Genomic DNA, 27,580 nt, shown 5'->3' on the forward strand with positions numbered 1-27,580 from the left:
AAGTGATTTGCTGGGCTTTGTTTGCTCTTTCTGAAAGCACATTTAGCAAAATCTCAGTGAGAGTTCTCTGCTCGGCGAAAAGAAACTCATTCAGTGCCTCAGCCTTTAAATGGTGTGAGCTTCTTCATGAGAGGTGAATTAAAGACGTGCCTTGGTGTAGGAGGAGGAGGCTTAGGGAGGGGGGGAGAAAATCAGCTGTCTTTGTCTTTAAAAATGAAACTCTAGGATCAAACTCTGAGCAAATGGCAATAGATTCTGGCAAGTGCTTGCGCCTTCCGGGGATTGCAGTGCAACAAAACAAATCCTGCATGGTAACGTATAGCAAAAGAGAGGAGAGGCTCTTGTTTACCATGTTGTGCTGTAAAGGGAAAAGTTTTCCAGCTCTCCACTTAAGTGATTCTTCATCGGGGTAACTGTATGAGACCTCTCGGGATGCCTTTGTCTCGGGTAAAAATGGTGGTGGTTTCCTTCTCTGCCTGTTACTCTGCTAAAAAGATGGGGGTTTTTTTTAGAGGCAAGGTTGTTAATTTTGTTAATTTTGCTGATGAACTGCCCAGACATAGATTAACTGCATGAAATAGTCCTTGTCTTCCTTTTTTTTTTTAAAGTAGGTTTGTGCAGTTCTCTCATCACGTTGAAAAAAATCACTTTGTTTTTGTCAGCTTTTAGATTTTTTTTATGACCTCAGTATTTATTTCTCAATGTTAGAAAAATCCATGAATGGGATATGACTACATCCCTCAGAACAGGCTGTTTTTTCAATTAGAATATGGATTTGTGTGTCACGGAAAAAGCACATTCTCTCCTTATTCTTTTAAAATCTGTTTTAACCTGTGTGTGCCTTTCCTGCAAATTCTTGCCTGTCTATATGTATGAACACATGAATACAAATGCTGGTGCTCTCTTGGGTTTTTACTCGCTGTATAAACACAAAATATCTGTCAATTCTAATGTGGAATGTGATTAGGAGCATTTATTTTGGGTGGTTTCTTGAATAAGTGTAAAATATCAATGATGTGTCAGTCTTTAATAAGAGCTTGAGAATCCTGGAGTTAATTTACCAAATATTTGCATCAGATTCTGGAAACTTTCACATTTCTGGAGTGTGTCTGTGGAGGGGATTAAATGGGAAGTGAGCAGATAGTGAAGAGGCAACAGGAAGTAGCTGCTGGTAACGTTATACTCTTAGTTTAACCTGTGCTCTGTGCAGTTAAAGCTAATTACCTCTTTAAAAACATGTATTTTGAGCTCACATATTAATTTGCTATTTAAATGAGGTTATGGATACGGCGTGTCTGCCACTCCTGCTTCCAGAAATTTCATTTCTGTGAAGACGTGTTTGCTAACAAAAAGGTTAATAAGGTCTGCTGCCATCAGCCTGTGGGCTGTGCTCAGAAAGGACACGGTGCTCAAACGCAGCACGAGGTTTTACAGGAATTAATAATGCTCCTGCTGTTGCTGCATGTAATTCCCTTTATGTCAGAAAGGAGAATATCAATACTGCTGCTTTTCCTTGCAAGCTCTTTAAAGGGGTGAGCACATGGAGGGGAAGGGAGGAGGACTGGGAGTGATCTTGCATTGTTTCAGGAGAACTTTAGCAGTCTGCTCCCAAATTTCTTTGACAAGTGATTTAGAAACCAAAAAAGTTGAAAAAATCTGAGCTGCTTGATCAATTCTCCCGTCCAAGAATCCCAATGTCTCATGGCTGGGACTGACTGTTACAGCACATAAAGATTTCAGTTCCTGCAATCACAAACTGTTGCTCTTTGGCTGATGATGAAAATATGAGTTGCTTTCAGGGTAACATGTGGCATTTAACAGAGAATAACTGCAACAGACTTCCAGAGAGCCTTGGTGAAGTATGCCAGAGCTGGCTCAAATTTCATCATTAGCAGAAATCACTTCAGAGACCCAGATGGGTTTTGATGTTGCAGGGGTTGGCTAGGCTGGATTTGTGTGGTATCTGTGGCTTGGACTGGATTAGGGCAGCAAACAAAAACCAAAATCACGAGATCCAGGCAGGGAAAAACAACAGATACAACTGCTATTTTCAGATGCTTGTGATGGAGGGTCTGCTTTTGAGAAGAAATCTTGTAGCATAATGTGTACAGTGGCATCTTGCAACAGCAGAAGGAGAAAAAAATATTACTTAGATCAAACTGAAATAATGTGTCACCACACTTCAATTCTTTCCACTGGACTTTATTGGTGTCCACATGACCTGTGGAAATGCTGGGCCAAGAATGGCCAGAGAGATGGACAAAGTGGGGGCAGGAAAACCTGAGAGACTGTGGACAGAGCCAAGGAGGAAGGACAGGGGAAATTCCTTGTGTATGAGCATCGTGCTTTTAAATTCACAGCTTGGCCAGCAGCACAGTCATAAAGCAGTGGTGGGCAGTTTGGGGGGAGTGTTTTGCAGGTAATTAATTCTGGGCTCTTCCACCGGGCCTGAGTGTGGATCTGTTAAAAGTTTCATTTGCAAACTAAGGGACTTGGGATACCCCCACTATATGGAAGTGTCTCATTTTTAACAAAAATTCTTTTGTTCTCCCAAGGGACTTGGGTTAGAAGGCTCACATACAATTTTGTGTCATTCTGTTGCTTTATTCTTATCTCTCCGCCTACCCTTAATTAAAGGATACCATTCCAGATAAAAACAGTACAACCCATATTTTGGTACATAGACATATATTTATAGCCCAAAATGATTAATATAAATGCTAATATTCACTGCAAACTGTGTGGGACAGAGCTGATGGCTGGCCTGAAATTGGTGTACATTGGTTTTATGCCATTCTTTTTTTCTGGATGAGATTCTTAACCTGTACCAGCAAGAGGTGGAGTGATCAAACCCATGATGTAGCCATTAAATTCAAGATATTGAAGGTGAATCTTATGCCTTCTGTAAGGATATTTTCTTTTAAGACAGTTACACGTCTTGAGGAAAAAAAATAAGTATTATTTTTAGAAAAATAATCCAGATAAAATAAAAATATTTGTTTTAAAAATCATTTGGTTTAAGGACTACCAAAATTTACCTAGCTCTGTCTTTGCTTAGTTTCAGACTATGCACTGTCAGCTTTTTTCAAGTCACTGCCACTTTCATTTAAGCAACCAGTAACAATGGCAAATAAAAAATCCGACTGTTGATTTACTAATTGCCTTCAGATGAAAGGCAAGAATTATAGATCCAGAAATTGTGTTCCAGCCCTCTCCTCCTCCTCTGAGGTAACTGAGGGAATGCGCATACATTGAGATGGGTGTGTATCTGAGGTAGCACTAACATGCCAAGAGATTAAATTTTTGCCTCAACAGTCAGAGGCAAATAAAAATGTTTACTGTGTAAGCTGCTCATTCATCACTCATCACAATACAACTCCTTGTGACTCAGACCATGATTCTAGTGACCAAAAAGAGTACTACAGAGGTGCAAAGACCATTCACTTCTAAATATTGTCAACTCCAAATAGGCTGGGGAGAGTCTGCTGTGTGCATTTTCTTGTGTTGGGAGGCAGTGCTGAGGTCTGGGTGCTGCTGGGGCTTTGTGGTAAAGCTGACTGCCTGGACTCTGCTGCCCATCCTCCTTGTTTTCAGCTTCTAAACTACAACAAAAACTACCGCATCAAGCACGTTCCTAATCATCTCCATTAATACAAGTATTATCACTGCCACTGGCATCCCATGCAAGTATCAGTGGAGCTGAAGGTGATTCTTGTGGCTGAGAAAGAGAGCAGGGTTATGACATAACCTGTCTCCTCACAGAGGCGGGTGACTTGTTGAAAAAGCTCACAAATCACCACTTTAACTGACTGCCAGGTTTCTTTTCCCAGCTCCTCCCCGCTCCACAGCCCAGGGAGAGATCCATGGTGCTTGTGACAAATTTCTGAGTCACAGCTTGCTGACCAGCTTCAGGAGTTGGAGGGGTTAGGATTAAAATTAGCTGTGTTGGAGATTCTTGGTGCTGAAAAGGAACACCTGAGGAGAACATCAATGACCAACATTTCTTGTCAGATCCTTTGATACTTTTGCTGATTATCCCCATTTTAAATCAAAGCTCACAGCTTTGATTTAAAACAATTTTCCAACAATTCCACTTTTTGGAATTGTTCTCCAAAGTCTGAATTTTTTTTGTGTGTCACATGAGAAGGAAAATTCAAGCCCTTTTCTTGGAAGAGGACTTGGTAATGACTGGACCATGTAAGTGATTCTTGGACCTTCCCAGCAACTTTCCGATATTATTTTCATATTAAATCAGTGAGCATATTCCAAAGAGAGATTTGGAAAATAAAAATGAAGAAGCTAAAGCAGGTGATGGAATGCATTTTGACACAAAAAAAAAAAAAAAAAAAAGCTTTCTTTTTCTTTTCTTTCTCTTGAACTGGGAGTTACAGCTGATTTGGAATTGTTCCAGGAAATTTTTTAGGTTAATATCTCTTGCCATCTGACGGGCAGTAAACTATATCCAAAATTGCTAAGGAGACTGTAATACAGGTGCTCCAAGAAATTCTTTGCAGCTCCTGGCTTCCCATGGCTTGGACAGGTCACTCTTCAGTGGGTAAAGCCTGGCTGGATGTCCTGGCATGGAGTGGTGGTGGATAGTGCCACATCCAGCCAGAGACTGTCAACCAGGGGTGTTCCCCAGGGATCAGTGCTGGACGCAGCCCTCTTTGGTGCCTTAATTGACCATCTGGATGAGGGGATCGAGTGCACACACAGTAAGTACAAAGATAACATCTGGGTGGGAGTGTTGATCTGCTGGAGGGCAGGAAGGTCCTGCAGAGGGATCTGGACGGGCTGGAGAGATGGGCCAAGGCCAATGGTGTGAGATTCAACAGGGTCAGGTTCTGGATGCTGTCTTTGGGTCACAACAACCCTGTGGAGCACCACTGGCTGGGCACAGAATGGCTGGACAGTGGCCAGAGAAAAGGACCTGAGGGTACTGGCTGAGAGCACCTGAACCTGAGCCAGCTGTGCCCAGGGGACCAAGAAGGCCAATGGCACCTGGCCTGCACAGCAATATTGTCCCCAGCAGGAGCAGGGCAGTGGCTGTCCCCTGTGCTGGGCACTGGTGAGGCCATGCCTCGAGTGCTGTGTCCAGTTCTGGGCCCCTCAGTTCTGGAAGGACATTGCAAGTCCAGAGAAGGGAAACGGAGCTGGGAGGGTCTGGAGGGTAAAAGAGAAGCAGTTGAAGGAGCTGGGGGTGTTCAGCCTGGAGAAAAGGAGGCTCAGGGGTGACTTTATCACTCTCTAGAACTGCTTGACAGCAGGGTGGAGCTGGTGGGGATCGGCCTCTCCTGCCAGCCAGCTGGTGACAGGATGAGGGAAATGGCCGAAGGTGGGCCATGAGAGGTGCAGATTGGATGCTAGGAAAAATTTCATCGCAAAAAGGGTTGTACAACATGGGATCAGACTGCCCAGGGAAAGGGTGGAGACACCATTCCTGGAAGAGTTAAGAAGAAGTGTAGATGTGGTACTTGAGGACATGGTTTTATGGTGAAAATGGTGGTGGTGCTGGCTGGACTCCACAATCTTAAAACTCTTTTCCAGTCTTAAGAATTCTATGATTCCTGTAGGCAAAGTATTTATGGCATGCAGTTGATTTGATTTTTTTATCTGCAGTGGTACTGCCGTCAGCATATTTTTAGCTACCTTACCTTAGCATATCTTTCCTTCTACTTTGTTATCATAAACTTTTTTACGTGTTTTGTGCAATCTCTCTCATTCCTTCATTGGAAGAGGAATAGTTAACATATTTGGCTTATAATTTGTCCAGTCCAGGTAACAATTTTTGGTCTTTAATGCTGGATCTTCTGAAGTAACAACTTTATAGGAAATCCTGCAAATTCAGCCTTTGAGACCTGTGTAACCCCATGACCTGTGTTTATTTATTGTTTGAGAATTCTTAGAGCAAGCTGTGGTCTGGTGTTTTTTGTGCTGTGGGTCCTGTACTCAGCTGCTGCTGATACATGTGACATCTTGCTCAGTTTCCTCTCGGTCCTGACTCTCACAACTGCAGAATGCTCTCCAGCCATCCCCAGATGGCCTTGGCTCATGTTACACTGTTTTATCTTGTCTTTATACATGCCACAAAGAATTGCCCAGGCTCAAACAACTGCTGTACATCAATCAGACACTTTTATTTAGCAGGTCATTTTTCTGTCTACTGTACCTTCCTGTGCTTATCTGAGGCCTTTCTGGCTGACCTCACACCTGCATATTTAGAGCTGTTTCTGTGAGGTCTTGAACCCTGGCTGTACTTATTATGAGCTGGTCAAAAACTTGTGACAAAAGAGTATTTTGAGTAGAGTTAACGCGTTCATCTTTTGATGGTGGGTGCTGGTAAGTGAGGCGTGGACTGAGCACTGCACATTCTGTTTTCAGTGTCCCTGTTGGCCCCTTAAACAGGCACAAAAGACCAAGATTATTGAATTTAGAGGTGATTCTAGTTAAGGGCCTTGCAGCAAAGGACATGGTTAAAACATAAGAGCCAGATGCATAGGAAAAGAGTATAAATAATAGAATGCAGGTCGGCGCTGACTTGCTCAAAGTTTTGCATTTAAGCAGAAACAAAGAGTAAATGCAGAATGAAGAACGGGCTGGCAGCTAAATAAAAGCATTTTAAAAGGATCTGGAAGTTATAGGTCCTAGTCTGAAAATATATGAATTTTACTGTAAGTTTAATATGGAAATAAATATGGCCCAGGAGTCTGTGAAAAGGTTTTACCACTCAAGCCAGTTTCAGCTGGAGTCCTGTGTCTCCTCTCAAGCCTTTAATTTCAGAAGAAGTTGGGAAATAGCTGGTGAAGAGGAACCAAAAGAAAGCAACAAAACAAATCTTGAAAAATTAATCTCTGAGGAAAAGACAGAAAAACTTGTATTTTCTTTCACAGCATGAAGAGGGACCTGCTAATTAGAGATGCAGAGATAATCTTCACATGTGTAAAAAAAATCTCTGAAGTGAATAGAATTATTTTTTAATTTATGGTGGCATGATAACCATGAAGTTGAAGAGATGATTCAGATTAGGCATGAGGAAAAATGCTCTCATGATGGGTGGGGAAGAAGTAGATGGAGAAGCTGTGAGTTCCATCTCTGGGGGTCTTTAGAAGAAGACAAAACAAGAATATTGCAAATATTCATTTGCCCTAGGATGGAATAGGGAACCAGAAGATCTCTTCAGACATCTTTCAGCCCCTGTTTGTTGGTGCTATTGTGATTCTCTCAATTTCTTTCAAAACAATCATAGAAAAGGGTGCTTGGTTTCTCTCACCTTGCAAAGGAGCCACACTTGTATCTAGTGCCATACTTATATCTAGTTTAGCACTTTATCGCTTGAAAAGTGGCTTTTGACTGGATAAAAATTTGGTTTCTTGATTTATCCAGCACCATGTTTATTTTCAGCATTTGTTTCAGGTTTGGGCCTGTTTGCCTCAGTATAGATTAAGAAGCTATAAATATATTTAATTAAAAAATAAAAAAAAAATCACAAATGTTCAGTTGAAAAAGAAAGGGCATTTGGGGAGGAGGATTATAATTCTATTGGTGCCATTGTGCAAGTAACTATAAATGAGCAGTCAGCTGCAGTGGAAGGGAGCTCCTTGGATTCCTGTGTTAGCTGAAAATCCAGGCTGAGTGTTGAGTTCCCTGGCAGAAATGCAGTGCCTGCAGTGGAGCTGGGAAATCAACCTCTGGGGGCTCAGGTTACTTTTGATGCTCTGAGCAAGCAGCTCCTTTCCCACAATGTTTCAGTGTGCAGGATCAACTGAGGAGACTCTTCTAAACTTAAAGAAATCCACAGATTTTTTTATTATTTTTTTTTAATGGTGGTGTTTCTATGTGAAGTATTAAAATTCAGAGGAAATGGGGCATAATAGTTAAGGACAGGCCATATTTTAGAAGGTTTTGCTCCCTAGAGCCTTTTAGAAGTCCGTAAGTAATTGGGTGGCTAGAATAGTTCCTGGTAAGAATATGATCATTTAAATAAATTTTTAGTTGCTAACAAAAACCTTCTCATTTTCTTTCAGTAATTTCTAGGAATAATACGCCTATAGCAATTTTTACCACTTGAAAGTAAATACAGGATTCATTACTGTGGAAAATAGATATTTCAAATTAAAAGGGTTTTGTTTTGGTAAGATGGTATTTTCCATTGAAATTATAATTTTCTAGAAAATATCAGTCTATTCATTTACTACTCTTGAATGCTGGAAATGAGAGAGTATTCAGAATACAGCTTAAAAAAGGTACATTCCTAATGTACATTATTTTTTAATGTACAGTAATTACAGGCTTAATACATATGAAATAAGCAGTTCTGGTCTGTACACACATTTTTTTCATATTTTTTGTCCTGTAAAATCTGCTTAGTATACGAAACTTTTATTAACTATTCCTTGAAACTTTAACTGTAAAAATTCTCACAGCACTTTTTTTTTTCCCTCCCAGTCACAGGTGAACCATCATTCATCCAATAATGAAACTTATCAAGAAAGGTTGGCACGATTAGAAGGTGATAAAGAGTCACTCATCCTGCAGGTATGTCCAAAAGAGAAAAGAATTTTGTCTGCATAGTTGATACCCAGTGCATAAAAGCTGAAGTGGCAGAGCATTTTCTGTTAAACAAATGTTAGCAGCTCGCCAAATGTAGCTGATGTTTAACAGGGAATTAATTTGTAATCTGTATAATCCCTCTAAATGATTCCATGGTGGGGTAACCTGGTAGAGGAGAGGGGTGGAACAGCAGTAAAAGTGTGAGGGGAGTGGCAAAGGAATTAAAAATATTTCTGTCCCAGGCTATTGCTGGGATGGTGGTTCTCATTTTAGGTTTGCTAGGTTGTGCCAGTTTTCTAGGTTCTGTATGCCACCATTTTTTTAATGAACCCAGAACATCATTAAAAGGTGGAATTGGCATTTCTCCTGTTTATATGTTGTACCAAAATTGTTTACATCTTCTAAAAGCTTAAGGGGGAGGGAAACAGGGATAGAGAAAATTTGACAGTAAAATGCATGCCTAAGCTCTTCCAGGATTCCTGTTTCTCAGTTTACCAAGCCTTTTTTCAAACAGATCCCATGTCCCATGTAAGTTCTCCTCCTGGATAAAACACATGTTGCCCAACTTCAAAAAAAATTATTTTTCTGTGATTTTTTGCTAGTACTAAACTGCTTTTTAAAATCCTGAAGCTGGAGATCATTTAAATGGTCTTTGCATATCCTTTCCCTTCATGCTTTCAAATCCATATTATAAGCACATACATTTATATCAAACAAAGTTGAAGTGTGTTGGGGAGGTGTTCTCCCTGCTTTCAGTCACAAGTTTCTGTAAACATGTCTTATCCTGTATGTTCTGCTCACGCTTGTGTTCATTTACTGAGCAGAAGCCTCACTGCTGTTGTTAAATAAACAATAAATGTTTTGAGACACAAGCTTTGGCTTGGTTGGATTTTTTTTTTTTCCATTACTGTTAAACTAAATTGCTATTACCAAATTTAGGGAAAAAAAAAAACCCACCTGACTGAAAAACAATCTTCTGGTTGGAATTTAAGTGTGTGCTACAAATTCCCTTTACAACTGATCTTTATTAGAACACCTTTTATTAATCAAGTGGTTGTTAACACTGAAAGTTTAATTTCAGTAGTAAAAGCAAACAGCTTCTCACACTGTGCATGCATTCATGTTCTGAATGCATGAGCAGCTCATGAGTGGAGAGACAATTAGGGGCCAAATCCAGGTGTTCCATCCAGAGCTGAGGGTGGGACTGGGGCACTTGTGAGGGTCTCCCTTGTTCCCCACATTTCTGTGCAGTCCTGTGATCTGTGCATCAGCTTTTGTGGGTCTGACAGGGCCAGTGCTGATAGTCCCTGCAGACTGCCCCAGGCTGCTGCTCAGGATGTGCTTTTCTCCTCTTTCTCCTGCAGATTTTCAATAACTGTATCTTCATCCAAACAGGTACCCAGGGAAGTAGCCAGCCAAATGCACAAAACACAGGGGTTTATGACACGTTTTGGGACCTGCCTAGAGTTTTTCTTAGAAGGGACAGAGTAAAATCAGAACTAGAACATGTTTCTCTTGCATTTTACTCCCATCACTTCCACCCCCCCCCCATCAAACCCAAAGGCTTAGTCAATATTTATGCCTTTTCCTTTCCCGCTGAGCAGCGTTGCTGTGGAACTGCAACATCCCCAGGCAAATGAGATAGACTAAAACCTCAGTCTGGAGGGTGAGCATCAACAACAAAGCTGCCAAGGTGCAGCTGGGTTTAGGACCTGCTTTACACCAGCTCTTCTGTCCAGTCGGTCAAATATGAGGAGCAGAGGCAAGCCCCAAGCTGAGGTTCCGTGGCCTGAGGGACTCTGCTGGTGCAGACCTGGCTGCTGGGTGTGACCTTTGGCAGGAGGGATAAGAAAGGAAAGGGAACAGAGCACCTCTGTTCTGTGGCTCGTGCTGGATTGCACCAGTGACTGGCCCATAGCTGTGAACTGGAGGGAATTTGAGGCTGGGGGCACTCCAGCCTGGCCTCAGACTTTTAAACCCTTCTAAGGCTCCATTTTTAGCTAAGTGCTCCATGCCCCTCACTTTTACAGAAGATGTATTACCTACAGGCTGAGACTTGCAGGTGTTGCACTCCTAAGGCAAGGTGGAAGTGCCAGCTTAGCATAAACTGGGATTTTGGTCTGGGTGCAGCCTACGGGTTCCTTGAAGAGCCTGGCAGATGTGATCCTGGACAGAAGGGAAAATATGAGCTCCAAGGGGCTGATGTGCCTCTCAGCCCAGCTGCTGGAACACCCAACACATACTGCTAAGCTTTCACTAAATTCCTTTGCAGGTCACATTTAACGTCCAGAGTTTTCTTTCCAGGTTGCAATGGTATTTAAACCGAACCTGAAGCTCTAAATAAAGCTGGTTTTCTTTCTCTGGAACTTGCATCACACTGAAGCAGAGGATTCAGTTTGTCTCTTCATGCCTTCTGACCTCACACGGGGATTTTTGTGTATCATTCTTCATTTAATGGGAGCAAAACAAAGTAGACAAGCAACAGATTTCCTTGCAGGGAGTTTTCCTGCCCCAGCCTGGATGTGTCCCCCTGCCATCTGCCTCCACCCCCATCCTGAGTTCAGCTGTACTCTAAGCTACAGACAACTACTTTAATGGAAAAAAAATAGTCTTTTGCCTTTCTTTCTTTTTCCTGTGATTTTTTCCCAGGCATGTTTGGCATTGTGTCAGCAGGTAAAAGAAAGACAGACATCTCCCTTTGTAGCTTCCCTGAAGTGAACTCAATTGTTCATTGGGTTTTAGACATGCTGTGTAGTGGATATATCTTAAAAGTTTCACTTCCACATACTGTCCATTTTTATTTTGTTTTTTTTTAATAAAGGTGCTGCAGGGTAGATGTGAAAGCATATACAAATTTTCGTTAATGCATTTTTTTCAAAATGGAGTTTAAACACCTTAGGCTCCTTTGTTTGTTTGTTTTAGATAATATTTTTCTAGAATATTCAAGGCTTTTATATAGATAAATAGTCACAATGAACATACAGAGTCTCCTTAACATAAGAATTATCACTGGGTTTTTTTTCCACGTCTTTCTAACATTAGCCTGGGTGCAGTTTTTTCTGCTTTGCAAGATCTGGGTTCAGCTGCTGGGCTTCTTCTATTGCACACTCACTTCTCTCTACCACCATTCCCACAGTTCTTTACCAGGATTGCTTATTGTTTCTTTCCCTGGGCTTCATTGTCTGTATCTCCCTGCTTTTGCTTTCGTGTTTTGGCTTGCCAAAGCCTGGGATTCTTTGTTGGAATAGAACTTTGCCACAGCTAAAATTTGCCTTTCACTCATTGCATTCTTCATAGCTTCAGAACTCTTTACTGATAGGTAATCTATCAATAAAGTTTTGTTCTTGTAAGAAGTAAAGTAATTGGTTGGGTTGGGAATGAAGAGTTTTCCTACTTATCCGCTTTAGGGAGTGAAATGCCAACAGAAGCCGAAATGGCGATGCATGCTCCAAAACCACATAAAGCATTTCAAGTATCCTCTGTTCTTCTTTGCTCCTTTCCAATTCTCCAGACTTTTGCATGAAGGGACCCAGGCTACCCATAGGTAGCATTCCACCTCTCCTTGACATGCCCTTTCTTTTTTATATCAAAACAAAACAGTTGCAGGGGAGGGGAGATGAGAGGGCGGGGTTGGAGTGAAATAGAGGTAAGACTGCAAAACTTCTCTCTTGGTAGAGCAGGTTGCTGCAGTGCACAGGAATATTAAAGCATTGAGGGCTTTAAAAAGGAGCTTCTTGTCAAAACGTGCATTTGGATGTTATATGCATAAGGTAATTGGAACTTATTTACAGTCAGTTCAGTAGCACTGTGCTTCTCTCAAATTACAGGTGAGTGTTCTCACAGACCAGGTGGAAGCTCAAGGAGAGAAAATCCGGGACTTAGAAATCTGTCTTGAGGGGCATCAGTTGAAGCTGAATGCTACGGAAGAAATGCTTCAGCAGGTAAAAATCTGGATTGCAGACCTTCTCCAGAGGTGGGGTGAGCACACATGGTCAGCTTGTCTGCATGTGTGACTGCCTTTGGCAACAGGATAAAACAGGGAAGGAAAAAAACGCTTCTTTTATTGTCCTCCTCCTGCTTTTCACTTCCCCCCCCAAATAAATGTTTCTTTGTTTTCCTGTTGAAGAAAAGTTTTACTGGCTGGTTGCATAATGCTGTACGTGGCAGCATGTAAAATGAAACTATTGTGTCTTATTTGAACTGTGCTTATTTGGACATGGCTGAGTAACTGGTTAGACAGGTTAAATGTATCTAATACATGTAGGAGTTATAGAATTAAGAGGTTTTATTTAAATGCCCTCTGTTTTCCAATGGCTTTGAAGTTGAACAAGCAGCAATTTGGAATGAATTACTGTATCAAGTTCTGTTCTATAACCATTTTCGCTTAACTTTAGAGCTTTCTCCTTAGCTTGAGATGAGAAAATTAGTATATAAAGACATATTTTCTTTATTTGAATCAACAGTTTCAGGCTATGTGATTTAATTGTTGCTCTTTGATGTTCTGTGTTGAGAAGGCAGAGCAAATGATAAATTAAATACCTTACAGAACTTGCAGGTCTGTTGATGCCGAAGTTCTTTCCCTGTACAATTTTCTGTTGTTACAGATGCAAATTACCCATTGTCAATGCAGTACATAGATAACAAAAATAGATTTGAAACTGTAAATAAGCCTCAAAAATCTATGCCAGAAATTTTTGGGATAGATACTGTTTTCTATGAGCTTAGTTTTTCTCCCCACACAAATATTTAGTGCTATAAATTTGCTATTTTAGTCCATGTGAGATACACAAGCCTTTTTATGAACTGACAATAGCTTTACATTATGATAAGGATCCTTGTGCATATGTATGTAAGCAGCAGCAGTTTCTATAAGATAAAATCGTATCCTAAACATTTTAAGTTATAATTCTCAGAGGATCTTGAAAAAACCTTCCATCTCACACAGTCCAAAATGCTTCCAGCTGGGCAAGGTTGTATTGTGAGGGGACAGCTTTAAAAATGCAAACAGTGAGTGCATGTAGTTTTCCAGCAAGATCTGAAGTGAAACCTCAAAGAACAGTGCTTATTTAAGTTGTGAAAATCTGTTTTCAGTCTCCAGGAAGGCATTCCCAACAGAGTGCAGAAGCTCTCTGTTCCAGTCTAAAGCTACATCGTTGTTCTGTGACTTCTGCTAAAACTGCTTATTCTTTCTCTGACTTCAAATGTTTTGCCCCGATGGTCTTCTGAGGAAATTGTGAACTTAAAGCCTTATTTACCAGAGCACTGAGGCATCTGAAATTAGAATATAATGTTGCAGGAACATTGCCATTTCAGTGAAAATGTTTGCATCTGCTTGTCTGGCCTTAGGCATGTGCACAAATTGCTTACAAAGCTGATCCTAAAGTGATAAACTGCAAAAGGCTGTGCCAAAGCAAAAGAAGGCAGAGAATCTCCAGATATGTCTAAAATAAGCCTGAAATCTAAATTTTGGTATAACTTTGAGCAGCTGTAGTTGTTGTTTCTCCCAGTAGACAGTGCGATTTGGGAAACCCAAGTCAGATCTCTCAGCAGTCAGAGAAGTTGTACATTTATTGTCTCAGCAGAGGATCCTATTTAATATCATTTATTTTGAAGGTTCTCTTCTCCATTCACTTCTCCATTCCATCTTTTGTTGAAAAGATTATCCTCTGTGGGGGATGAGTTGAGATTTGGGAAGAAGAGATTGACCTGATCATGTGGTGATCGTGATATTCGTGTCAGATATGTGGCCAGTGGACGTTTCTGCAGACAATTTGTCAAAAGTAGAGTGTGTGTGGTTTCAGGGGTTTCAATAGATGAATCAGTCAGATTTTGGGGAGATTTGAGTTCAGATCTTCTCAGCCAGCTGCTGCTGGTTTCCTGCTTTTCAGAATGGCTTCTGTTACCCTCTTGAGAGGCGGTGTAGTCTAAATTCAGATTTATTTCATGGTTCTGTTTCCTTATTTACAATATATTTGAACTACACTGATTTTTGCCTTTGTGAACTTAAGTCAGCTGCTTCCTCTAAGTGGAAAATGGAACAATAAAGATAAAGCCCCGTCTTTTTAATTTCAAGAACTATAAGAAGAGTGACTCATAATTAATTCTGTGCAAAAAAATGCTCCAATAAAAAAAGTTATAAACTTTAAGATAACCCGATGATGGTATCTGGAAGTTCCACAGCAGAAAGGGTATCTAATGCCACCCTGCAAAGTAGTTTTTGCTGAATCTGTGCTAGCAGAGGCTTGTCAGGGTGGGGTTACTGGCAAAAAAATCCTTCTGGCTTATGATTTATGCACCGTTGTTTTGAACCCTGCTACAAAGTGATCGTGCAACCACTTCTGAAACAGCAACTGAAATAAAAGTTATACAAATAACATAAAGTGGCTGTTCAGCATTTTGGGGTGGGCATCTTGAATGTGGAGTAGTAGCAGCAGAGGAGAAGGGAAGAAAGATTCTCCTTTCATCCTTCTCCCTCCTCCTGACCGTGTTTCTTCTGCCACTGATTTGAGGCTGTCATGCTCAGCAAACCTTCTCCTCCATGGCTGGGAGAAAGCTGACCTGGGGTTTAGAAGGAAGGGGCTGTTTTTGTGATGGCTGAGTCGAACAGCTCACAGGAAAGGTCAAGGTGTGGCAGGAGGGCAATGGAGAGATGTGCTTTGACCTCACTGTTTATGGAAGCACAGCCAAGGAAAATCCAGCTGAGCAGCATTTGAGCAATGAGAGGATCCTGTGTGAGAGATGCAGAGATGCCCTGATGTGCCCAGGTACAAATAATGTGATGCTTAAGGCATCAAACCCAACATTTTACTTTTGTAAGGACACTTTTTCCACCACAGGTTGTAACGAAGAAAAGTATTCTTCCACCTTGAAGGTGTCTGAATTTTCTTCCTTCAAGAAAACAAAACAGGCCTTTCCAAAACTCGTGGCAGTCAATGGCAAAACCTTAATTCAGTCCTGAAGTATAATTCAGGTTTGGGCCAAGAAACGAGGTCATCCTTCACAGTAAGTGGTAAAATGTTCTGGAACATTGACATGGCTGGCAGCAAGACACAAGTTGAATTTCATGGAATTACCTTCCAGAGGAGTGTCTGTGCTGCCACTGAATGTGTGAAGGATATGGAAAGGCTGGCCTGTGTGGACAGCTACCTGCCTTTCCCCTTGGCGCATTGTAAAGATGTCTAGAAGTAAAATTTAAAAAAAAACTTCCTAGAATTATCCTAAGAAAACAATTTATGCTGTGACAGCCCATTTCCAGTATATCAGCTGCTTTAAGTTGTGAAGTGACAGCCAATTTGAGAGAGCAATGATGTGTGTGTCTGTCTGTCTGTCTTGTCCTAAGTTACTTTGTGGCATTATTAAGTATTTTCTTCCAGTCAATTTTAAGAAAGAATTTTTTTTTTTTTTTGGAGAAGAGAGAGGGCCTTGGGGGAATCTCCTATCAAGGTGCTGTAGAATTGGAAACAGAAGTAATTTTTGCTCTATAAAGTTGCCTAAACTGCCCCATAACAGAGAGTACCAGCCATGCCTAATGTAAACACATCAGTGCTGTGGAATCTGTGCTGTCAGGCTTGACAGCTGTGTCATGTCCATCTGAAAAGTGAACTTCTGCACACTCAGATTTCACCTCCACGGTGCCTTTGTGTGCATTTGTTGGTAACTGTCATGAGTAAATCTAGTTGGTTGCCTCTTTGCTATTCCAGAGCTGCATTTTATTTGTTTAACAGATAGCAATTTCCATTGCAGCTCTCTGGAATAAGGACAGCAGTTTGCTTAACCAAGGACAATTCTGGCCTGGGTGGCAGGGTCTTTCCTGCACCTGAGCTGAACCAAATCCTAGACGTGGTCTGACCGTGTCCTTCTGCCTTCCAAGTATCTCCTGACACAATCTAGGGGACTCTTGTTGGATAGTTTTGTTGTGTGGACACGATTGTGTCTTCAATCAAGTGAATTCTCTTGAAAAGCACAAAGGACTTGGGTTTACGATTCTTTGTGCCTTACAAAAAAATACACACAAAACCTGAAATGTTAGGGTGTAAACAGGAGAGGATCTCTGTTCTTGTGTCAGTTTATGGCCCATTTCTGGGTGCAAGGGCCAGAGGAAGGTGTGCCAGATAGCGGAGAACCTTTTAAAAAACTGGATTAAAAGTATGCAGGGAGGAGCTGTATCAGAGTAGGAACTTGAATCCAGCCCTGTTCAGTGTGTACCTGCTCTGGTTTTGCAGCTGTCTCATGCTCAGGGGAGCCAGAATCCTGCCTTGGTTGCAGGGTGTAAATCTGGTGTGTATCTGTTTGCTCCTCAGGAACTTTGCTGGCTGGCAAAGACCATTCCTTCAACTTTCAGTTGCCTGAGTTATCTGATCTTAGATGAATTTCAGCACTTGTTTATAGCATGCAGGAGCTTCTTGCCAGCAGCTGGCTTAGTGTTTCAGATTTTGAAGTGTGCTCTGTGCTGCTCTGGTTGAGCTCTAAGGTTTTCAGAGCATGCTCTCAAGCTGTGCAGCTTTATCTCTCCAGGTGAGCACTCCACTTTGCTCTTTTGGAGTTAACGTGGGCAGGAATCTGCTCCTCGGGCAGATCCAAGGGCTGGTCAAGTTGGCAGGGCTACGGGCAGCTCTGTCCTTTCCCTGCCTTAACCATATAATGGGCAAATGATGAATTGGAGAGCTGTAATTCCCTGCCTGCTACTGCCTTGCACCATTTCATGGTGATTGCACACGTACATCGCTCTCAGCTGTGCCTCCAGCTAAGCAAATATCTTATTTCTGCCACAGCTGACACACAGCTCTTGAGAAGTGCAGTCCTCATTAGGGGGGCTTCTGGCTGCATTTTGCTTCCCAGGTAGGTAGCTTGGTCTGTCTGTCTCTCTCAAGGCTTTTAATAAGGGTGAAAAGTAAGGAATTTTTTGAATGTTGTATTTTGTACGGTGCACAAGTGCAAAATGGGATCTTTGGGGTTTTTTTTTTCCCCTCCTCACTTGACTAAAATCTTTCTTATGGTTTCTCAATCAGTGTATGGCATGATTGTTTCCTCTGTTTTGTGGGGAACTTAATATCCTGGAATTTTCTGTGCTTGCAGCTGAGAGCCTAAAAAATTATAGTGTCCTCTTTTCAAGCTATTTTTGTCACGTTACATTTTATAAACTGTTTTATAAGCATTGTGTATTTCCAAGACAGCTAAATGTGAGAGTGAGATATACAGCATGAGCTACAGCTTCACTGGGAATATTGGAAAAGTTGATTAAGTACTTTAGAAATATACAGTGTGAGTTTTAAAAAGTGTGTTGTGTTTGGAAATAGTTTGCTACTCTTTGATCTGTCTGGTACACGTATATCATCCCATCTGCATGCCTCTTCAATTTTTAAAGTCAAAAGTTGAGTTTAGAAAAAGATCTTTAAGAAGGAGAATTACCCTTACGTAGTATAATGTATAGTACATTTTAAAACTAAACACAAATATCTTGTTTCTAAAGAAGATTCCCTAGGATGTGTTCTCTATCTGTTCTATTTTTCAGCTAAGGTCCTCCTAAAGCTGCTACAGCCTAAATTACCATTTTGCCTGTCTTATATTATCTTTTTTTTTTTTTCTTTCAAACCAATAACATAAATTTGTATTTTCTTTTCTTACAATTGCATATTTATTCTGGCTGAATTCAAGTTGCATCATACCGCTGAAATACACTATAATTTCTCTGTAACAAAATGGTTCACATTCTTAATGAGCTGTTCACTGTGAGCATCTGCTTGAAGATGAAAATAATTGCTTCCAGATGTTCCTGTTTCAAGAGGAGACATTTACTTTAAACGGCACTTGCTTTCAAAGCACAAGTTAGGTCCTCGGGATGCAAGAGCAATTGTCAGCTGTTTTAAATCAGTGGAGCTCCATTGAAAACAAACTAGGGGTACTTAGCTGTTTTGCCTATTTTAAGTCACGAGATTTATGCCAGTTTACTCCAGCTGAGAATCTGATTCCCCAGCTTCAGAGCAAATTGAAAAATTGTGTTTGAGATGAATAAAAGAAAAGCAAACCCAAGTGTGGGGTTTCACCCCCGGATTGTGGTGACCCCAAAAGATGGAAAAGTCCCTCCTCCAACCCGTGTCTTCAAAGAAAGACTCAGTAGTCTTCTGCTGTCTGTTCTCAAGGTAGTTTATTGTTGGTTATCTAAAAGATTCTTCTCCTGAGCTGCTGTGGCCCGTTCAGCAGCTCAGACAAAGGCACACTGCCCTCCCAGGGGCTGGTGCCATCTTTTATATCACACATTACATGTTACACGTTTATACTTTTTCCCCAATGCCTACTATCTATATTGAACGGTGACTTTCTACTCTAAACCAATCTGTGAGTGCCAACATCACCAAAGACATGGAGGCGAGGAAGGAGAAAGAAAGAGGACAGGGCACACCCAAATCCCTCCATCTTAGATCTCCTGACCCCCATGTACAAAACTTGGGCCCCTGCGTACAAGGCTTAAAACCCCCCTGTACAGCACTCAAAAATCCTTCCTTTCACTCCGTGACTACTTCTACTACAAAACCTAAACTTTTGTGACTTCTTGTTCTTCCTGCAAACAGTAAACTGTTCCATGGGTCAGATTCAAAGCCACAGGGGTCTCTGGCTGCATGCCAGGGTCTCAGATGCTTTTGACCTGGGTCTGGAACATCCGAGAATGTCTGTGGGACATTCTGAGTTCCGACACCCAAGCAGCTGCCTTCGTGCTCGCTGGGACCAGGTAGTGCCTCCACGTTCACACAGAGCTCCTGAGCTTGGGGTGAGAGGAGTGAGTGTGGGTTGCTCTCCACTGCATAACTAAGGGTAATTTAGGGGTCTGTAGGAAAAAATAAGAACTAATGCCAGATGGTGCACTCAAAGGATAGATCTTTTGTTTAAAATCCCTAGAGGGATGCTGCGGCTCCTTGCCTTATTAAGAAATATTCCTCCCATATCATGGAACACCATGTCAGTGTCCAAAAAAATTCTAAATGTTGTTTTAGCTCAAGAGTGGATAGAGTCTGTCCATGGGGCCAGAGTTGCCTCATCCTGCTCTTCTTTCTAGTGTTCAGTGGCTTTATTTCATATCAGAGCTCCCATTTTTAACTCTGCCTTAACCTGCAGCAGTCTGCTGTCTTAACAGCTGTGCAGAGCCTGTTCCAGTCTGGACTGGGATGTGCCTCTGAAACTGCTGCAAATTTGTGTTTTTCTGGAACACAGAGGAGTTATTTGCAATTATAATTGTAATTTGTAATCACCTGTGTAGAAAGCAGCTCCTCCTGGGATTTCATTAAGTGACTGCCTCTTAGAGTTTTTCAATTAAACTAAGTCCATGCAATATCTTTTCCTGATTAGGGCTTGATTTATTTCATTTGGAGAAGACAAAAAAAAAAGAAAAAAGCCAAAACCAAGAGGCTACATTTCTGTTTATTTTCCCATCCATCCACAAATATCATTGCCAATGTCAGCAGGAATGGGCATGGCATTGGGAATAGTGGGTGGCTTAGATAATTGGTGTTGCAATTCAGATGCAAGTTTAGGACTATTTTTAATTTGTGCAATATTCCCCACTAGACTAAAATAACTTACATATAGAGCAGATTTTGAAATGATCCTTGACTCTGTAATCTTTGAAATAACCTTTGTGGCTTCTCCAAGCCGTGGTCTACAATGTGGTGTGCAGTTTGGGGCAGAGGAAGAGATGAGAAAAGGCTGCTGGACGTGGTGATTTGTGATCCCTCAATAACATCAGCATAGATCCAGATTAACTGTGGCAACTTCAGTTAAATCGCTGCCATGTAACTCAAAGCACAGTCTGCTATGATTCCTCAGTGTGATTCATATGATCAACACACCAATGGGATTTATGAATTATCAAAAAATCTTTTAACCATTTGGAAGCTTACATTCTTTCATTAAAAATCGATTCGGCGCTTGGAAAACAAAGTAGGAATTTTTCAGTAAGGCTTGAAGTCCTGATGGGCCTTTTTTTATTTTTTTAAAACCGAGGTGACAGAGGCATTTGATGTCTGGAATACACTCCATTAAATTTTGGGTGGTTTCTTGCCTTGACTTTCCTGAAAAATGAAGCATTCAGTGAAGGTGTGAATGTTGCCCCTTCTCCAGACACACTGATGTGACTCCATCCAAAGCTTGCGTACTCTGCAACCTGCAAAACAAACTTGGGGCACACAAGCAAAAGCCATGAGCAGTTATTTCTCCTTTACAGCGTTTCTTAGTTTAGACACTGCCTTTTAGACTCCAGCTGGGACATTTCTTTGGCTGCAGTTCCCTCCACACCGTGCAGCCATCAAAAGCCATCAGGTGCCCCATGGCGTAAGTTACTATTTATTGGTGTAGAGGTGTTGCTTGCCTCTGCTGCTCAATTTGGGTTAAGGTGCTCATTTTGCAATACATCCTTTATTGGATAACACGTGACAAGAAGGTCTACAAGGTCATCCTAAAGCATAACTTTGGCTGATGAGTGTTTTAGGAAGACGCCAACTCTTTTGTAATGTGCCATTATGGAGGTTGGGGTTTGTTCAGCCTCTGTATTGTTTTTGATCTCGTGTCTAGCCCAGGGGTTAACTTTGCCACACATTTGCTTGAAACAAGGAGTGGGACACGGTGGTTTGGTGATTAACACAGAACATTTAGATGGAAATACCTGCAGCACTTGAGAAACACACTGAGGTTCAAACTGAGGGTTTAATATGGGCCTGCCAATAAAACACATGGCAGTCTGTCAGTGCTCACATCAATAACTGGGGAAATCATTCTGCTTTGCTTTCAGGAACTGCTAAGTCGCACATCACTCGAGACTCAGAAATTAGATCTGATGGCTGAAGTTTCAGACCTGAAGATTAAGCTGGTTGGTATGGAAAAGGAGCAGAGTGAATATGAAGAGAAACAGAACAAAGCTGAGGTGAGTTTCTTTCATTAGTTGTTTTAATTTTTTTCCACGTCTGTGGTGTGTTGTCACACACTTGAGCTTTTGGGCTGAAATCAGCAGGGATTAGGATTTCCCATGCCTGCAGCACAGCTGGTATCACTGATCCTATGAATTCAGTGAGGAGAAGGATTATGCATTTTCGGGATGCGGTTTCTTTTCCTCTCTCTCATTATACTTCAGAGGTTGCTGTTTGGCTTTCATCAAGGCACAGTCCCTTCCAGAAGCATTTGTTGCAGTGGGTGTTCACTTAACCCTTTCCTTTTCCTGGGAGCTGGACTGACATGGCTTTGCCAGGCCTTCCAGAGCTCTTCCATCATTTCTGGGGCAGCAAAGACTGTCAGCTCAGTAGTGTCAGAGGTGCCATAAGCACTGTGATTGGGTATTTTAATGTATTTGTGGCACTTGGGAGGGCATTTGCCTCAAATGTGTCTTTCCTCTTGTGGCTACATAATAAATAGTGCAAAAAAATATCATGGGCCGGAGGCAATTCCAGCCCTTACTCCCTTTCAGATGTGGAGAGCTCTGCACATCAAAGGAGCTTTGGGTTTTGCTGTATTGGTTAAGAAAGAGAGTATGAAACAGGGAATTCAAGTGAGCAACACTCGTGTCATGGTGGTGAGCAGCAGGTGGGAGCTGGGGAGGAGAGCAATCGTGGAAGAGAGAAATTCAAACAAATTGCCATGTGTTGCTCTACTCAGTGGTCCTGTAAGGGGACCAGCTAGTAGGAGAGGACTGCCTGGAAAGGAAGGGTTTATACACTGCTGACTGGGGAAAAAAAAAAAAAACAAAAACAAAAACCAAAAAAAAAACACCTTTGTTCCGTATTGATTTAGGAGGATTTGAAATCCAGGCAGCATTAGGAACTGTTTGCTCTCTATAACTCTGCTAGTGGAACAGGTTATCACCTATCACTATGCATCAGTACTTTGCCTGCAGTGACGTAGCTCGTTTGGGGTGTGTTTGCTTTCAGCTTATTTATTCTCTGAAGTTTTCTTTAGAGATTCAAAGATAACACGAAGAGAGCGATTTCTGGCAGAGCTTGCAAGCCAGAGAGGCACCAGCTGCTGTTTTTACCACCTGTGGCCCTTCTGGTGCTCTTTCAGACATATTTGCCAGTGCCTTGTGTGCAGAGGGGGCCTGAGCACTCTCAAGCTACCTGAAAATCTGAGCAGCTCTGAGCAGCCCCCGATGGCTACAGCCTGCTTCCAGTGCCTCCCATGATGTGTGGAATACAGGGCTGAGGATGCCTCTATTACTGCAGGGCCAGCCTGGCTCTTGGAAAGCAGCAAAGGTTTTGGGTGCGTTTTTCTGGACTGGTTTTTTGAGCGCCTGGGAGGTCTTGTCCTTTGAGCTGTGCAATTCTGCTGCTGCTGCAGTGAGGTGTGTGCCCCCTTGGGTGGGAAAGTTGAGCTTTAACAGACTGGATGCCCTTGGTGGTGTTGCAAAGTGATAGGACACGTTCCTGCTGAGATGGAAAAAAAGGATTCTAATCTGATGGAAAAGTTGAGAATCGTTGTGCTGAGTGTGGGCTGAATTATTTACTACCCCAAAGTGTGATTAGGTTTCTGGCATGTTGAAAGTTGCAAAACTTTGTGTGTGCAAAGGAAGGAAAGGTGTGGGAAACAAACAGCATTTTTGGTTTGCTTGTTCAGTTATTTGTGTATTTATTTCAGATTCTCCTGAACAAGCATTAATCCCATTTATCACAAGTTGCTTTAAATCAAATTAAATGCTTAGTTGAATCTAATGCTTTAACCCTATTTCTTCTCCTTTTCCTGTAAATTATACTATTTTTTTTAATACAGACACGATTTCAAACATCGGAATGAAATTTTTAAATGTTTTTACATTATTAGATTACAGCTGCTTAAATTTGGTAATATTTTGAGTGTTTTCCTGAACTCTTTGCCTCCACTGCCCAACTACATCTTTCTAACGAAGAAACCACTTTGACAAAAACAAGCAGTCTACCTGCAGCTTGCTCTTGGTTTTGGCATCCAGTAGTTAAACCGTTTTAAATAGCTTGTTCAGATCCTTCATGGCTGACCCTGCTATTTCTAAATATAATAATGGGTCTTTAAAAGTTTTAAATCAAATGTGGCATTGCAGGATCATTCAGCTGAACCATGTTTTCTCTCTATTCTAATTCTGTGCCGGCTTATTTCGCAGCAGCTGTTTCCAGTCACTTGGAATTTATCTGTACAATTATTTTTCTGGTCGGGCTGGGAGGAAAGAAAGCAAACTAAGACATCCCTCTAAATGTGTGTGAGTTTTAATGTGTAAGATTGGTTTCACTTCATCTTGTGCAGCTGTCATTTAGATTTGGTTTTAGTGAGCAGCAAAGGGTTTATCAAGCATCTCTGCCCTCCCCTCACAGGTATTGATTTCACACTGAATGCCACTTGTCTCTGGCTCTTCAAAAGTACATACTAAATATACAGTGCCATTTATTTATATATATTACAGATGGGCCAGGAGAGTAGCTGCTTGTACATGGACTATCTCACTCCTGGCTTTGTCACTTTAATTCCTTTTCTGGGGAATAAAGTCCTCCTTTTGACACAGTAATGCCATGAAGGTTTCTGGACTCTCACCTGAAGGGGTTGTGTGGATTTTCTCTTACCTGAGAAGCCTCAGAAATTTTGAAAATGTGTTTTTCTTAATGTAGCAAGGTATGAGGAAGCAGCATTGTCATAAGATTTATGGCTGCCCAGATGTCTGCTCTACCTGAACGTGGACAAAAGAGACTTTCTGTCTGTCCTGCTTCTTCCTTTTGTAGCATGGGATAAGTCTGTGGGTTTGGCTGTAAGCTGCTGGCAAGTATTTTGTGGCTCTTGCAGCTTCTGAATTAAATAGCTAGTGCAAAGCTACTTGCAATTCCAAAGAAACCTGAGTCAGTGAGGCACTGACTCCCTCTGGGGAGTCTGGTGTGCTGTCTCATCTGAATCAAGGTGTTGTAGTTAGTGTTAATGGACGTTCCTGCTGGGAAAGAACCTCAAAAAGGCTTGTTCCGCCTTGAAACTGGAAACAATTGTGAAGTCACAAGCTGGAGTTCATCTGGGATAAGGGTTTCTGCCAGCTCTGTACTGTCAAGTTGGCCCTGTGGGGTCTGTGGATGCTTCCCCTTCCCCTTTTTTAATGATAACGCAAAAGAGAGAATTGCAAGGCAGCAGCAGAAGTGTTTCTGGATCCCCACGTGTCACCAGAAGCAGAGCAGCTCCAGTTTGTGCGCAGAAATCTGTGCATCCTGTTGGAGCTGCCCCTCTCCATCCAGACTCTGGTGTGGGCTGACAGAGCTCTTGCCAAAGAGGAGCAAAAACCAAGCCTTGGTGCTAAAAGAAAGTGAGGGATTTGGGTGTGTGCGTCCCGCCAGTTCCCATCCCCAGCTGGTGCTGCTCTGGGAGGTACCTGATCTTGGAGAAGATGGTAAAAAAAAAAAAAACAAAAAACAACAAATCTAGTCCTCATTTATGACCATTAAAGGTTTGCTGGGTCAAAGAGGATGAGCATCAGACATTGTGATCCTGATTGAGCGTAATATGTATAAAGTAAAATGTTTGTAATGGCTTTTCTGAATTTCATCTGAAACAGTGAGCCAGAAAATACTCAAATGTGTGGAACTCTTTTGGATGAGTTAGGTGAATCTTTGTGAATGTTCAAAGTTGACTGTGGATGCTGTTACTGCCCTGTCCTTGCTGATCCCTAGCTCTAAGACTCCTGATTTTACTGCAGAGTTGAGGTTACAGGAGGATTGTTGGGAACTCTAATGAAGAAAATAATAAAAAAAAAATTATTTGCCACGTCATCTGTTGTTCTGTCCACTGAAATCTTTATCTCTCCTTTGAAAAATGGATTAAGCTCCTCAAATTTGTTCCACCTGAGAAGATTGAGAAACCACAAAATTCATGATATTTGTGTCCGTGAAGGCTAAGAGAAAGGCACTTCAGACTCGTGATACCTGAAAAAATACTCAGTGCTATTTGCTACAGAGTTGGGGAATTTAGGTGCAATGTCATATAGATTTTCATACTTGACTTTGGTTTGCTTTCTAAGCTGGATTTTTGTGTGTGTGTATCACTGATACACACAAATCCAAGAAGCTGACCAGCAAACGGGTGCACTTTCAAATAATTACTTTTTCTTCTGTGTTATTCTCCTGATTTCTCCTGCATCTGTTGTTTAACTCCTCCTCCACCTCAAGATCCTGCCCAGATAGAGAGAGAGGTCTTGGAGTTATTTTTCTGCCTCGTGCTAGACCTGGAAACAGAATTACTTTGCTAGTGAATTCTGTGTATAAATTATGAAAAAGCAGGCTATGGCCCCAGCTGGGCACTTTGCAGTTTCTTCTTCTGGCTGATTTGGAAGGGTAAATGAATGCAATCAAGTCCCATTTCAGCAAAAGTGTACCTCTGAGCCAGCATATTAAAATATGTTCCAAATGATCCCTTCCATGACTGTGAAACTTTCCAAAAAAAGTTTCTGATCTTAACTTCAGAGTCAGAATCATGAATTAGTCTGGAATGTAGATTCTGTTCCATGTAAACTGTGGGCTTTGTGCAATATTCCAGGTTTGTACTCATTTACATCTACTTTATCTGAAAGGAAACACATAATCTGTCTTTTTTTACTTTGCCTTTAATGTGCCTCACGTAGTTCTTTGTGCTGCAACTGTAGAAACATATTCTTTGCATCATTTTTTTCCTCACCTGTATTTTTTTTTGTCTTTTTTTTTCCCTCCCTTTCCTCCTGTGTTTTCAGTCAGTAGTGAACCTGATCAGTGACCTACAGGAGCAGATGTGTAGACTGCAGCTGGAAATTAATAGTAGGATCCAAGAAAGAAAGTCTCAAGATAGGAAAGCAGACTTGACCCCTAATGGTCCTCAATCTGGTGCAAGATCAATAGAGCCCCTGGGCCAGAAGAATTGCTCTCGGTGTGAAGTACGAGAAGCTCCCCTTGGCAGAAGCCTCTGTATTGCCTCTTCTCCCTCTTGCAGAAACTGAATTCCACTAACCAGAGCTGCCTTGGGAATGTTTTGGCATTAATCTTTGTGGCTTTCATTAGCAATGAGTGAGAGTGCCATAAAAAATGACCAGGAAAAAAAAAAAACCTCACCTCAGACTCTCCGCCCCAATTACTGGGACAAATTTGGTCACCGTTGATGGCTGTCTACTAAGGCACAGAAATCTCTAAATCCCAATCACCCCTTCCAGATTTTTCATAGTTTCCATTTCACTTGTAAGTCTGCAGTGCTGGTTGGTGTGGGTTTTTTGGATTTAGGGGTTGAGATTTGTCTGATTTTGTGCAGCATGCTGGCATGGTTTGTAGTTTGCTGCTTTTCCTCGTGATGATGCCACCCCAGCTGTGCTTGATGGTGTGGCCTAACCAGTCCTCTGAACACAGATTATTGATTCCTGGATATCTTAAAAGCTTAACACAGGTATCAAATAATCTCAGCTAAGACTCTCTGACATGTACCCTTTCTTTTTCTAATTAAAAATAATTCTTTTTCTATAATAAAAATAATCTGCTGGTACTTTTAAAATAGCAAATCCATCACGGTTTAGTTTATTCCCTGCCATTTGCAGGTACCAGAATTTACATAACAGATCCTGGTTGTATTTGATAAAAAATGTGTCACATGGCAAAACAAAAGCTACTTTGCATAAATGGCTTCATGTCGCTGAAGGTGGAATGATACTGGTATGCCTAGAAAAAAACATTTTAATACTTGATTGCAATCAGGTTGTTGCCACATTTCTTTGGTTAAAATTTGCATGCCCAGAACACATAAGTAATCTTCTTGTATTGTGAGGGTGTTTTTCAGTAATTTCTCTCATAGGTTTATATTATTAAAAAAACCATTCTGTGTGTTACACTTATTTTGAAAATAGTGCTGCTGTTTCTGAGCTTGTTTTTGTGCAGAGCTGCTAAATGGACTATTAGAACGACAGGCTTTAGGTTGGAGAAATAATCTGAGAGTCAAATCTAGGAGTCATTCCAAATAAATCTCAGTGTAATCCAAGATGTTAGTGTGGTTCTTAGTGTATGTACCGCCCAGGAGTCCAAAGTTGGGTTACTCCTCCAAACTGTTC

At 41.4% G+C, this 27,580-nt stretch overlaps 1 protein-coding gene across 23 annotated transcripts in view; it reads left to right on the forward strand.

The window, feature by feature from the left end:
• PPFIBP2 (PPFIA binding protein 2) overlaps nucleotides 1–27,580 on the forward strand; it is a 97,726-nt gene that overhangs the window by 47,518 nt on the left and 22,628 nt on the right. For 12 of the 23 annotated variants that reach the window (XM_038137392.1, XM_038137391.1, XM_038137396.1 and 9 more), the window contains 4 exons: nucleotides 8,446–8,535; nucleotides 12,378–12,491; nucleotides 21,329–21,460; nucleotides 26,246–26,425. In XM_038137392.1, coding sequence (XP_037993320.1) covers nucleotides 8,446–8,535; nucleotides 12,378–12,491; nucleotides 21,329–21,460; nucleotides 26,246–26,425 — 516 coding nt within the window. The other 11 variants (XM_038137407.1, XM_038137401.1, XM_038137403.1 and 8 more) reach the window with 7 other exon arrangements.

Source organism: Motacilla alba, chromosome 5, assembly GCF_015832195.1.
Source record: "Motacilla alba alba isolate MOTALB_02 chromosome 5, Motacilla_alba_V1.0_pri, whole genome shotgun sequence".
Lineage (NCBI taxonomy): Eukaryota > Metazoa > Chordata > Aves > Passeriformes > Motacillidae > Motacilla > Motacilla alba.